Below are 14,008 nucleotides of genomic sequence, written 5' to 3'. Positions count from 1 at the left end.
ATCATTTAGGGTTCTTCAGTTATTGGAGTGTAATGCAACCACTGCAGCACTGGCAAAGAAAGGTTTGATACCTCTCGATAACTAACACTGATCACTAGTTCATCACAATCATTTAATAAATTGCTTATGTGACTTTTTACACATCCTATGCAACAAGCAAGGCTTTTTTTTTTTTTCTTCCCTTTGTGATTAGTACTGGTGATGTTCATTATGTGAAAATGAGAAAAAAAGTGTGTCTGCTGCAGGGGATGTTCATGCTGAAACGTATTTGGCAAGTTCAGGTAGGTAAGTTCAGTTTACTGTCAGCAGAGGGCAACATAGGCCTCATTAGTGAATAAAACCAAAAATATGTATTAAAAAAAATCACACCGAATTTCTACTGTAAATGAGAATAAACCCCAGCATACACCTGTACATTTGCTGTAGAGCCGAAGTTCTATAAGTATTAATCTTTTACAAAATCATTTTCAATGCCCTATGCAAAACATACATGAAAGAGGAAAGCGCAGCAATAAAGGCAATGACAAATACCTTTGCTTTGACTGAAATACATCAGCTTTTAGGTGTTTACTGCATAATCCGGTATGCCCAGCACGCTTCTTTATACCCAAAAGCTGTTACCCTGTGAAGTAAGTTTTATAATATTTATTTTCTTTAACCCTGTGTATACCAATAGCTTCATTTATCAGCCAAAAGACTAGTTGGCTGTACCAAAAGTAACGCAGTACAATGTTGAAAATGAGAAGTTTGACAGTGTTTTTTCTGTTCTCCGTTAGCCTTAGCCGTGATACGCATTTCCCCACCTTGGTGTGTCACGCTGCCTTTCCCCAGCTGTGTTTGTTCGAGAAGGACCATGTCATGACTGAGGTTAAAGCTTAAAATCACATGAATATCATCTATTTTTTCATTTGTCTCAGGGCCAAGAGGAGCCAAAGAGCTTTCCCAGCTTTCCCCAGCGGTGCTCGCAAGCCCTGCGTCCAGCTCCGGCTCCATCAGCACGGCGCGGGGCTCCCATCACCACTTCCCGCTCACTTCCTCCCCGCTTCCTGCTCGCCGGGCACCGGGGGAGGCCGTGTCCAGCACGGGGGGTGCAGCAGCACGGCGCCCCTGTCACCCAGCGGCTCTGTCAGATGCCAGAATGGAGCAATGCCCAAAACGCGGTGGCAGCCTCTGTGCAAGCTGTGCCTTCGCACCTGAGGCTGCTTAGGAAAGCAAGTTATTTCCGCGGCTGATGCTGTCTCTGGGGTGTCTTCACCCTTGCAGTGGCCCTGCAGACAGCACAACAGCTCGTACTGAATATGCTTCCTCGCCCCGCCTCGCCCGTGGCTGTCTGACAACGGGACGTGGCTTCTCAGCCCGTGGGCAGCTCCCGCCCCGCGCCCTCCGCCCAGCAAGCGGGGCTGCCCGCCCTCTGAGGCGACTGTCCGCTCGGGGCCTGCCGACCGCAGCACGGCGCTACACCGGCGCCGGGCCTCACCGGGAGCCGCGAGCAGGAGCCAGCGCGCAGCCGCTCACCCCTGCAGTCCGGCCCGCCCGCTAGCAGAGCTAGCGGCGGCGCGGAGCAGGAAGAGGGCGGAAAGCGCCATGTTGAGGCCTGCTGCGGAGGTAACGCGCCGGCCCCGCTCCCGGGGTACCGGAGGGAGGGGGTAGTAGTAGCGCTGTGTGTTTCGCCAGGGGCAGCGGGAGTGAGGCGCGCAGCTCCCCCCTCCAAGGTGTTGCCTGTCAGGTGATGCCGGGGAGACGCTTCCCCGTGTCCTGGCGCTGGGGGCAAGGTCCGGAGGGGCCGCGGGAGCGAGCGGTGCGGCGGCTCCCTGCAGCGCCGTGAAATGGCGCCCCACGGCTGGGGGACACAAACCGCCCCGCTTCTCCTCAGGTCCCGTTTGCCCGTTAGTACCGTGCCAGCCCCGGCTCAGGCCTTGGGGGCCAAAGGGGAAAGGGTGCAGCGGTAACAGCTCCCTAAGGCGTGTGGGGCGTTGGTAGGTAGGTCCGTCCTTGCTTCTCCTGCCTTGGGTGTGCCAGGAGTCTGAGGAAGGGCGACATTTCGCCCCTAAGCAATACTGCAGTGGATCAAACTTAAGCTAGATGGGTCTGAGGATGTGTAGGAGGAACAGACCTGAGGAGGTTTCCATGGAGGATTTAGAGAAAAAAACACGGAGTTGGTGTACCCATGGCATTACTGAGTGGCATTTTGGAGCACGGGTACTCAGTGAACTAGCCCACACTTTATGGGAGTGATTGCAGGCTGATTTGCAGGCTGATCTTCACCGCGTTTCTTGGGCTGGTGTCTGAGGTGCAGGTTACAGTAGTGTTGGTCAGCTGCTGGCGTCATGAGGCTGACTCCAAACCTTTTCCAGACCAGACATCATCTGTGGCTGGCTTCCACTTCAGGCAAACCACAGCTGGCTTCAGGCAGATACATATAACTGGGCTGCTTCTCCCAGCTGTTGTGATTACCCTACTGATTTATATCATAAGCGGCTGTAATTCCCACTCATGGGAGGGACTGACCTTGAAAATTGCGGGTTGGATATATGTGATGGTAGTATTGTGGGAGTTTTTTAGGTATTATATTGGTCTCCATGCAGCATTGATGTCTTAAGTCAAATACTGGCATTAATATAGAAAGGAATTAGAGAGTTCACACTTTCCAAAGTAGTATTATTTAAAATAGTTAACTATATAAGAATACATTTCATTTCAAGTATATTTCACATCTTATTTCAGTCAGTACGTCAGGTGTCTTGATCAAGACTCTTAAATGTTGAGATGTTATGTACTTTCATATTGAAGTATTCATGTTTTAGCAGAAGGAACTTTAGCAGACACTAATAAGATCTTACAAATACCCTTTGATTATATCATCTGCTTTCTCTGTAGAGGAGTCAGGAACATATCTGCTCTTCTGCATATAAAGGATTTATTTTCAAAGGAGGAAAACCTGTAAAAGAATGATAAAGTGATATCTAATGTAAGTATGTCCCTGACAATGGAATGACAAGTAGAAATAGTACTGAACTGAGGCTTAATTAGAAACTGAACGTTAAAGCAATAAAAAGTCTGTGTTCATCTGACTGATCAAATTATCAAAAACTCAAAAAAGTTCATAAAACATGTTTTTCTTTACTTACATGTTCCATTTTTATATTAATTTTACAGCACAATTTGCCATAAAAAGACACTGCAGACTGAACATTTGCTTATAGTGCTAGAATTGAAGTCTCTGCTAGCTCTACATGAATAAGAATAATCTTGAAAGCTATTTTGTCAAGAAAATATATTCAGGAGAAAGAATTGCTTGTTCCTCTCCAAAATTATTCGTATTTTGTTTCTAAATATTAAGTGAACAAACATATTTTGGATAGATACGCCTTCAGTACATTTTTACTTGTTGCTTTAGGCTCCTATCTGCAAGCCAGTCTATTTTGTTGAACTTCTGTGCCAGTGTAGAAGCTAACTGAAAGGAGGGTGTGAGATCTACCTTAGGAAAGCTTTGTTTAGATTGAGACTGTCCAGGTTTCAAATCAGTACATCTGCAAGAAGATATAAACAGTATTTATGGAGACTGAAAAATAAGTGGATGTGCAAGAATGTCAGATGAGATCTGTCACTTAAAAGCCAGTTCTAAACCTGCATTTCACAACAAGTTCTCAACTTCAGTAGGTTTAAAAAAAAAAACAACAACAAACCCACTCAATTTATCCTGCCTGGGTAAATGAACAAGAAATTAAAAAGGAAGTTAGAAAATACTGGAGGAAAGCGCTAATACCAAGCAGGAACATGAGAGGCACCATTATTCCAGGTAACCAGGGAAAGTATTGTCAGTCTTTTACAGTTACAATAGAATGCTCAAAACTGATTTCTTCAAGTACTGATCCTTGGAGTGATGTTGTACATGATAGCATAACCTTTCTTTTTCAGAAAAGTAAACTCCTAATCATTTTGTCTGTGGTGGAAAGATGGGAACACTAGAGGCTTACCAGCCTTAAAAGAAATGCAGAACAGCTCCCAGTTTTTTACTTCTAAAAGCATTATAGTGTATAAGCCAATCACAGTGTAATGGGGATTTTGAATTATGATTTCCCAGTGTTTGGAGGACAGCATTATGAATGCTTCTTGGGCACAGACATTGAGTAGAGGGAGCAGTCCAGATGCCTGATACAGTCCCAGTGGTGTCGAGAGAGAGCGCTTCATGAACTGGAACAGTTACGTTAACTGTATTGCCTTATATAGGTAATGCTATGTGGAGGAAACCAGCTTCCCCTTGAAAGATGTCACAGCCTTGCTGAAATTATTCAGCTGGTTTGCTGTCCTAAGTGATTGGAAGTATGAATATGATCATTTGCATCCGTCCAGATGAACAGTTCAGGAGACTAAACTGTATTGAATGAAAGTAGTTAATTAATAAACAATGACACAAAGCTGCTTAAATCATATTGGTAATGGCTAGTATGTGTCTTGAATGAGGAGGAATGTTTATAGCATCCTGTTACTGTGGGAAAATAGTGAAATATTCTTCATATTGTCTTTCAAATATAATAAATTATTTTTGGTTTAAAATCTGTTACTGTTGGAAAAACATGTATGTTAGGACATGAAGCAATCTTTTTCACAAAGGGCAAATAAAATAATTTCACACAGTGAAGTTTTGATGGGATATTAAGGTAGGTGATACTATAGAAATGGTATTAGCATTTTCTACTTGTCCTAGCTTAAGCTTTGCTTTTCATGATGGAGGCATGTTGGGAAGATGCCAAATGTACTTCTAGCAAGCTTGGGGTGTTTTTTATGCAGATGATAAGCTGTACTCTTTAGTTTGCAAGGGACTCTTAATTCATAATCACAAAAATTATTGTATGATTTGTGAAAAATTGTGTGCAGCCTCCCCAAAAGCCTGAACCCCTTGATAAACTTCACTCTAGCAGGTCAGCTTAATTAGCGCAAAATACGTATGTCAATCTGTGTCCCCACCATAGCTAGGTAGCATTAATTCGTATCTGAGTCATCTGCTTAAATATCGTTCAGTACTCTTCCTATGTGTATTTGCTACTTGGGGCCAAGTTCATGTTTTGAAAATGTACCCTGTGTGCCAAAAGCCTGGCTTTTGACCTGCTGGAACCTCCAGCTAGTACCTCATACTGGCAAGCAGTGGAAAGTATTTTGTTCAAAAGGTCAGCCATGTCAATAGAGATAAAGATTTCAAATCAGTAGAATAATGGATTACTTGTAATGTTTTCAGGGTTTAAGGTCTTTGTCTAACTCAGATAACCAGTCATTTCAGTAGAGAAATTCACATGGGTAAGGCAGACAAGATACAGGAAAATATAAAATATCTTCCAGCGAGAATCAGTTTAAATTATTAAAAGAAACTGTTAGCAAGGTAACATCTCTGCTGGGATGCGTGCATCCACTGTAACATCAGCTGGACCTTCCTAGAACTCAAACCAGCTGTAGCTGTTCCATTCATAAGGAATTTTCTCAGCTAGTTTTTGTGAGTGAGACAAGTCAAAGGTGTTATTTGTTGGGTGTAGCTGTAATATTCTGAGTCTTTTCCTGAGCTCCAGCTTATATACTGAGGTCAAACGAAGCCAGTGGCTAAGCAGTCTGGTAAAGGCGACACCTTTTCCTATTTCATTAAATCCATGTATGTTTGTTTGATCTTATCAGCAAAATGTGCTGACAGTTCTACTTTGGGGCCGATCTCTGAGGCTCGATAACTTCATTACGCAGCCTATTGGTTTTTGTTGGTTTTTTTTTAATAAGAATTCTCTTTTAATTAAAAATGGAGTTTGTAGGAGAAGGAACTCCAAATCAGGATTAAAAATTTGCCCAGTAAGAGAGGATACTATATGTGTCCGCATATGAATGCAATGTACTCTGCCGTCTGTCCCCTGCAAACTCTCTCTCTTGGGAAGAAAGCTGTGGGAGAATGATGCCAGTGGGATAAACACAAGGACAGTATAGCTCCAGGCTAGTTAAGAGCACTGGAGTTCAAGCAGTCATTTTGGTGTAAAAGATGCAGAACAAAACTATTGCTCTATCAGACCTTTTTTTATTATTCACATACTCTTTCACTAGATGTTGTCCTGGAAAACTTCTTGAAACAATGTTTCACATGGTAGTCTTACTTAATTTTCCTTTTCTTACTCGCTGTGGCTCTATTCTGTTATGTGCAGAAGAATAAAAGATGCATTTTGCTTCTTGCGCTACAGTGATGGAGTTCAACAAGTGAAGTAGGGATTTTTGGGGAATGGTTTTGCAATAATTCTGAGCTCACATACTCCGCTGCTTCTGGATCTTTGACCAAGAGGTGACTCTTTGGTCAGTGAGGTGTCTGGTCATGGATATCTGGCAATAGTACTGTTACATTATCTCAGTTATTATTGTATTAACTTAGCTTTATTCATGTGACTGTTCTTCAAAAATGAATTTCTGTAAAGTTCAGAAATATTTAGGGGTGGAAGGCAGTCCTGCTGAGAGGCAGGAAGAGCTCTGATTTTTGCCAAGATGAAATAAAAGCCTCAGAAGGTGATTTGTCGATGACATCTTTGATATCCACTCTCCTGCTGTAGATGGGATGAAGGAATGGTTTTGGGTCTGGAGGCTGGCTATGAGAATTTTCTGATTTCCTCTTCTGCTATGAGTTTAAAATAACATTTGATCATTTTCATTGTTTATTTGTAATTTAGGTTGCCCAAAGGATAAAACCTGGTGTTTCCAGTACTGTGCCATCATCTCTGCTATAATATTAACCACATTTTTGGCAGAAAATTTGTTACACCATTAGGAGTACTTGGCTGCTTATGATCTTTATCTTGGCTGTAGTCTGGATTTTCTTCTGATTATGTAGAATTCCTTGGAGAAAAAAATCATCTGAGGTTGGGATGAGGGAGAAGATGACTGATGTTCAGCCTTCTCTACTCTTCCAAGACATTCATCCACACTTACTTGGATGCATTTTGAGTTTGTCTTGGTTTATCAGTGGGTGTTAGCTGTGCTAAGGCAAGATAGGCTTTGGCTTTGAACCAGGCAAGGTATATAGCAGAGACAAGGCATTTACCCCAAATGGTTTTGGAGGGGACAGTGTTTTTCCCAGGGGCTGGCTTTGCAGTTAGCAGTAAGTGTCTCAGGCTGGAGTTTTTTGTTTGCTTTCTCCTGTTTAGTCATTTTACTATTTAAAAAGTCCTGATTCAATTTGGTATTATTACAAGATGACCATATTTTAAACCTGAGATAGTCTGATCTTTTCTTCCTTAGGGGCAAATTGACACCATCATTTATTCTTGTATACCCAAGTGACTCATCGTACTGGGCAGTCAGTGTGAGAGGTCCTAATGCTTTGGCAAGAAAGTACCTCATCAGCACAGTATTACACCATCTAATTGTAAACAGGAGTCGATTTCTACCTTGTAACCTTCAACAGACACTTGGAATTCAAATGAATATTCTCATCCATTGCTAAAGTCAAGCAGGATGGAAATGTCAGGTGTAATTTGTAGGAGAGATGGAGATGCTTATTTTGTACTGCACAAAACTGTGATACTATCCTTTGTACTTTTGTTCTCCTGTCTCTACAATTAAGAAAAAAAATACATGATGCATTTTGTAATTTCAGAAAAAGAACATATGTTGTATACTCACCTTTTTCTTAGACTTCGTACCTCTTGGAACTAGGAAGACAGCAGAACAGTGTAGACTAAGTACATGACTCAGTTAATTTTACACAGTTTTTCAGCAGCATTTTCCAAATAGCATTAAATCAGGTAGGAAAGTGACCAAATTCCAAATTTTAAAAATATCAATTGAAAGGCCAGTGACTGGATGGGGATACACCCTTTCCCTCCTGTCTGTATCCCAGCACCTTTGTACTTAAATTTTTTTTGGCCAAATTTAGGCAAATAGGCACCCTAAAAATGTGAGGTCTCCTAAAGATCATGGGGAAATCGTTTTCTTTCTTAACAAGTTGGAGTTTCTCATGATGCACATTTTCAGAACACTGCATGTGTTTGCGATACTACAGCACCCTCAAGTGGTAAAATATTTTTCCATTTGAAACTGCAGCTGTCTGGGAAGCACTTGCTTTTTCTATTCAGAAAGTTTTGAGGTTCCTCCAACTTCCTCTTTGTTGTACACTCCCCTACCCCCCAGATGTTGGCCATTATCAACAGCTGCTTACTACTGTGGGATTACCAGAGAAGTAGAGCTGTGGTTAAAGGGTTGTGATCATGGTCTTCGTTCTGCAGCTGACCTATTGAACTAGCTTGGGCAAGGTCATTTCACCCTGCAAGTGTCACTTCTGTCATCTGAGAGCTAGAGAGAATGATAAATATTTGTGGACTGCCTCGAGTTGTTTTAAACTCGTATTTCTCTATTTTTTTTTTTAATAACTCTTATCTGAATCAATGATTTTGCTTATCTGACATAGCAGAAAGCTCAAAAATCCCTTGTCAGTGGGCAGTCAGAGATCCGGCAGCTGTCTTGAGTATCACGGACTTCCACTTTTCTTTCTATGAAGTAACAAAATAAAGCATACCCATACCTGGAGGTTTTGCCATCACTCCACAAACAGCAAAACCTTGATTTATAGCAGAAATATCAGAGTTCAAGGAAAAGGAGCCTGAGCAGGAAAGAATGCTGGCTTGCTATACTTAGGTTCCCAGTGAACTTTGGCTAGAAAATACACTCCAGTATTACCACTGCATCACTAATTTCTTGTTTCTTCCCTAAAAGAACGTGGAAAATGTGTTTTCTACAGTTGTCTGAGGAAATCATATTGTGCCTTGATGAGAGAAGCAGAACAAGTCCTTGACATGCTGACTTAATATGAAACGCTATGCAGGATTCCCAGTATTAAAGAGCTCTGCCTCATCCTTTGAAGGAAGCCAGCAGTAGTAAAATGAACTGTTTCATAACCTTATAAGTTCAGGAATCTCTGTTTGATTTCTGATCCTGTAAAATAATGGTCTCTGTCGACATTGGTGACAAGTCTAGTCCTCACTTGATTTATAGGGCAACAAATGCACAAACAACTTTTTTTTTAACCACACTGCCTTTTCATTTGGAATCTGAGATGAAATTTATGATTGAGTAGTTAGTGTAGTATTTCAGATGAACATACTACTTTTCATCTTGAAAGATCTTAAAATCCTTTGCAAACTAGGGTATCCGCAACAGAGCCAGTGCCCTTCCAAGAATGCTTTCCCCACAAAAATCTCTCCATTGTATCTGTATTGTATTGCTAGCGTTGTATCAGTCTCTATCAGGCAGATCACTTTTTCTAGAGTAGAATCAGGATGTACGCAGCTTCAGACAAAACACTGGTTTTGTGCACAAATTTAGAAGACTAACTCATAAGAAAAGAGGAACACCTGACACTCACAACACACCATTTAATTTTGCAATTTACATTTAATTCTCCTTTTCAGCAAACAGGAGAATAATGTTAGTAGTATTAACTCGTTTTGTGTGTAAATTTGCACATAGCAATGCATGGAGCATTTTTTGGTCAAAGGGCTTAATAAAAAGGAATCAAAAGGAAATCTTAACTCAAGCTATGAGACTCTGCATTCCGAAATCCCCTTTTTCTTTCCGTTTAATGCATCAGAATATATGGGAGCATGCTTTAATAATGCTACGGCTCTTAAGAAAATAGGTACTTTTTAGAATATAAAGGGATGTGTCTTTAACTTTTAAGAATTTGCAAAAATAGAAATTAGGAGTTTGTATGATGCAAGAGCTGGCAAGGGAAAGGGCAGCAGTGGGGACCTTGGTTGAAAGTTTACTAGTCCACCTTGCTTCTCTGTTAGCAGCTCTAAAGAGAAGCTTTTGGAAGAGATGTAACATGATCTTTTGCATAGCAAGTGAAAGGTTGAGGGTCACGTAGGAACCAGAATGGCATTTTTGGGCTTAAGATCCACTGAGTGATGTCAGGCTCACTTACTTAAATTTGCTGCAGAGTAGCCCCAAACCTTTGTTTTGCAGCTCCCAATAAAATGTGTTCAGCTACTTACTGTTTAGTAATTGAAGAAATCCCTAATATCATTTATATCAAGTTATGGTAACATATAAAAGTTCCTCAGAAGGCCTGAAAACTGACGTCTCCACCAGGTGCTTGAAGAAGTCATATAGGCCAGTGGTTTTTGGTCAGTTACCATGGTCACGTTAGCTCCTTAATTTTATTCTTTTGAAGTAACAAAGGCTTGAGGAAAAAGTCTGAAATAAAAAAAAAAAAACAATTCACAGGCATCTCATTTGTCTGCTGTAGAAGTTATTAACCAAACCAATGTGAGTATGGAAGTTTTCTTAAACTATGTAACTTTTTATGGGTCATTCTTAATGCATATATCTAATTTCTACATGTATCAATGATTCTCCATTATGCAGGCTACAACATAGACAAATGACAGTGGCAAAACAAAACAAATTTTTGAAAATCATAGCTGTGCTACACATTGGTCCCTACTCCAAGTTAGTCTTCTAATGACAAAACCTATATATTTGATTTTAACTAAAGGGTTCGTTTTGAGAAACCAAGTGGAAACTTGCAGATTTTATTAAAAACAAAATCACAATTAACCAAATGTCTCAGCATTTATTATAAGGATTTGTGGAAAAATCTTGGTAAATTAGGGTATAGTTATAGGAATGACTGATTTTTAAAAAACCCCCAAAAAACAAAAACCAACCAACCACATGACCCCAAAGACCCAACAACCAAAAAAGCACTTTACGATGTGGAGTTTTTTGACCCACTTCTCTATTATTCTGTATCATTGCAACTTGTACTGAGTTCCTTTGTAGTCAGATGCTTGAAAACAGTGGAAAATGGAAAAAAAGGTTTAAATACAGGCTCCCAAAAGCTGAGACATAAGTCAGTTTTTCTGAGGAGGGTTATTTTGCGAATGCATTCTGAAAGATGACAGCAATGATCTCCCTGGATTTGGAGTCTTGCAGTAAACTTCCATATCATTGCACCTTTCAGATTAAATTATTGGAGTGGTTACTTACAAATCTGCTTCTGGAGATTATTGGGAAGAATGTGTTCAACAGTGTGAGATCATTATGTTATTCAAATACCTGTTATAGCAGAAGGTCCCAAACATGTTTTTTAATAGACTTTAAATTTCTGTGATAGAAAAACAGACTGATTTTCTGAAAACAGCATTCTTATTAAATTCAATTTGTTGACACCAGTGCTGTAAAAACCCTACTGATATTTTTATTGTTTCTCTGTATGTGTGAGGAGGGGGAGATACACTGCCTATAAAGCATGCTTTTTATCTGTTGGAAAGCGCATAATTTGATAACAGTGTCTAGATTTTAAACATCAGCAGGTGATCATCTGGTGCTTTTGGTGAAAAATGCTGATTTTCAGAACTCATTGCTTCTTGGTAGTCCAGTGGTTATGGAGTCTACTAATGCACAAAGACTGCAAAGTCTAACTGTAATCTCATACAGCAGAGTGGTTGTGTAGTTGCCTACCTTCTTGTAGCAGTTGAGAATCTCCCTCTGAACTTCTGTTGTGGTATGCATGTGTAGAGAAACAAGTATGACAAATATTTTTATTATGTTAGTAGTGTCTTTGTTAGTGTGGTTTTGGGCAAGACACTGCTTTTCCTTAAAAATTAGTGTCATACCCTACTTCTTAAATTGTTAACTCTACTCCAGCAGAAATCCCTGTGGGCTGTCCTTTCTGTCGGTATTTTCCTTGCATGAGTTAGACCAGCATGCCCACTTGCATTTTTCCAGGACCCAGGCTCCTCTGTGATTTGCATTTGTTCCACTAACTCTACTATACACTACCTCAAGAAAAAGCTGGCAAAACCAGTGGTGTACACAAATAAAGTGGTGTAAAATAACATAAAAGAAAACTGTGAGAATATACAGAAAGTGAATTAATGTCATAACTGCAATAAATACAATAAACATTTTTCGCTTTCAGGTTCAAAAATGTCTGACCAGAAAAATATTGTACACAGAGCCCATTGTATTGAAAAACTACTGTCTGAGAACAATTTCCAAGATATCGAGGATCATCTTAAAGAACTTGAAGATGTTGATATGACTATAGAATATCTTCAGGGGACAGAAGTTGCCAGGGCTGTATACAGAGTACTCAAGAGCTGCCCTTCAGTAGAGTTGAAAAAGAAAGCAAAGCAGTTATTATCAAGGTGGAAAGGACTTTACAAGAATAACTGTGTTCAATCACTGCAAGTTAAAAAGTCAGTTTCTGTGTCTGTGAAGGAGGAAATTGAACATCTCAGTGTGGTTCCTAGAGAGCAGTTGCTGTCTGAAGGACCATTTCAGCAGGAGGCATTAGATGCTACTAGTTCTAAAGTTTTGGTCCCATTGCAAACTGTAAAAAATGCGGTACATAATGACACAGAAGGCAGCATGAATCAGCTTTCATCTTTTGAGGAGCAACACACTGATAATAGAGATTCTAAACCTCTTGTTAATGAAGCAAGTCTGCAGCAGGCTCCGATGACATCTTTGAGGTGTAAATGTACAGATCTTCTTTATAAAGCTTTGACTGGTTCTGCCAAAGACGAAGAAGGAACTGATAAATGGCTAGAGCTATCTAAAGAAATCGAAGAACATATTTTTGCTCTTCATGCTAAAAATGACAAAAAGTATAAAAATTGTATCAGAAGCAAAATCTCTAACCTGAAGAACCCTAAAAGTTGCCACTTAAAACATAACCTTTTTTCAGGGACGTTGAGTCCAAAGGCTTTTGCTGAGATGACAGTGATGGAAATGGCCAACGATGAACTGAAACAGCTCAGGGCTCTGTACACAGAATCATCTGTTCAGGAACATCAGCTTCCACAAGTTATTAATGGTACACAGACAAACAAAATAAAGTGTAGGCGCTGTGAAAAATTTGACTGCACTGTCACTATGATTGCCAGGGGAACACTCTTTCTTCCAGGTTGGGTACGAAGCACAAATCCAGATGAACAAATGTTGACTTATGTTATTTGTAACAAATGTGGAGAACAGTGGTATCACAGTAGATGGATTTGTTTGTAATGCTCTTTAATAAGTGGTTCAGAAACACAGACATGAGAAGATATTCCTGTTGAGACTGTGTAATTTAAATTTTTGTATTGATATTATGTAGATGCTACCACTAAAAAGTGCAAAATCAGTTTTTAAAAAGTTGCTAAGTTATTTTTGAAGATGAATAAATCTATGTCATTTTAAGTGATGTCAATTTGTAAAGAAATAAAAAAGGGAAAAAATGGTAACATCTGAGAGGAATATTCACTAGTAAGTTCATTAAAAATATTCCAAGTGCTGCATTTTTTTCCCCAAGGTACTGAGTACTTGGAATTTTCATTATCTTCAGCAGTTCTGTCACAGAACCTAAGTTTCATTTACAGTAAACAAACTGTTTCCAAAACTGCAGTTCACATACTTGCATGCATTACAGAATGTTCTGCATGGATTCACTCCTTAATTAAATCACTTTTTTGCAAGTAAGCGTTAGATTATTAAGTTGGTTTGAGAGGTAATGTCTAAAAGGAAAAAAAGGGGTGAAAAATAGAGCATAAAAGGGGGAGAAGGCAGCTAGCAAATGAAAACAAAAATGAAATTCTGCTTTAGTTTTTTATAGCTATTGGAAGGAAAATAGTACTTGTGACAGTCTTACTGTTGGCACCTTAGGTTTGCAATGTAAGATGGTGCATCCTGCAACTGTTAGGAAATTAATGCAGGATCAGACAATGGTTTATTTCAGAAAATTATGTAAATCTATTATGAAATTTATCTTTATTTAATAAAGGCATGAAGTTAATAGGAGTTAATTACTTTCTGAATGGATATCGTCTCTTGAACTGGGACATCTGTCCTGCACTGAGCAAATTAATGGTTTTATGTAGTGCAGGTTACTCAGAAAAAAACAGAAGGAAATCTAATAGCTAATGTTTTTTATACATTTTTTCCCCCACAGTCAACAGGATTTAACTGGCTGTAGAGTAGAAGCATTTATTTATCAAAAAATATCACC

At 39.8% G+C, this 14,008-nt stretch overlaps 2 protein-coding genes across 3 annotated transcripts in view; both read left to right on the top strand.

The window, feature by feature from the left end:
* The first annotated feature begins 1,470 nt into the window (after positions 1 to 1,470).
* Positions 1,471 to 14,008, top strand: part of RAB9A (RAB9A, member RAS oncogene family) — a 33,298-nt gene continuing 20,760 nt past the window's right edge. Inside the window, exon 1 of the mRNA XM_054834782.1 lies at positions 1,471 to 1,605. The gene's annotated coding sequence lies outside the window, so the exon portion shown is untranslated. The remainder of the gene's footprint in view (positions 1,606 to 14,008) is intronic.
* Positions 1,477 to 13,203, top strand: TCEANC (transcription elongation factor A N-terminal and central domain containing). 2 transcript variants are annotated; one of them, XM_054834679.1, is made up of 2 exons: positions 1,477 to 1,605; positions 11,939 to 13,203. In XM_054834679.1, exon 2 carries the CDS (start codon positions 11,947 to 11,949, stop codon positions 13,027 to 13,029), a length of 1,083 nt encoding a protein of 360 aa, XP_054690654.1. In that variant the 5' UTR covers positions 1,477 to 1,605; positions 11,939 to 11,946; the 3' UTR covers positions 13,030 to 13,203. The 2 variants fall into 2 exon arrangements, with proteins under 2 accessions (XP_054690654.1, XP_054690660.1); XM_054834685.1 differs by lacking the exon at positions 1,477 to 1,605 and adding an exon at positions 4,634 to 10,281.

The sequence above is a fragment of the Grus americana genome, chromosome 1 (assembly GCF_028858705.1).
Source record: "Grus americana isolate bGruAme1 chromosome 1, bGruAme1.mat, whole genome shotgun sequence".
Classification (NCBI taxonomy): domain Eukaryota; kingdom Metazoa; phylum Chordata; class Aves; order Gruiformes; family Gruidae; genus Grus; species Grus americana.
This window is presented reverse-complemented; position numbering and strand designations above follow the sequence as displayed.

Excerpts from the sequence above, each read along its gene's own strand:
- TCEANC (XM_054834679.1), top strand. The coding sequence starts at position 11,947 with ATGTCTGACCAGAAAAATATTGTACACAGAGCCCATTGTATTGAAAAA.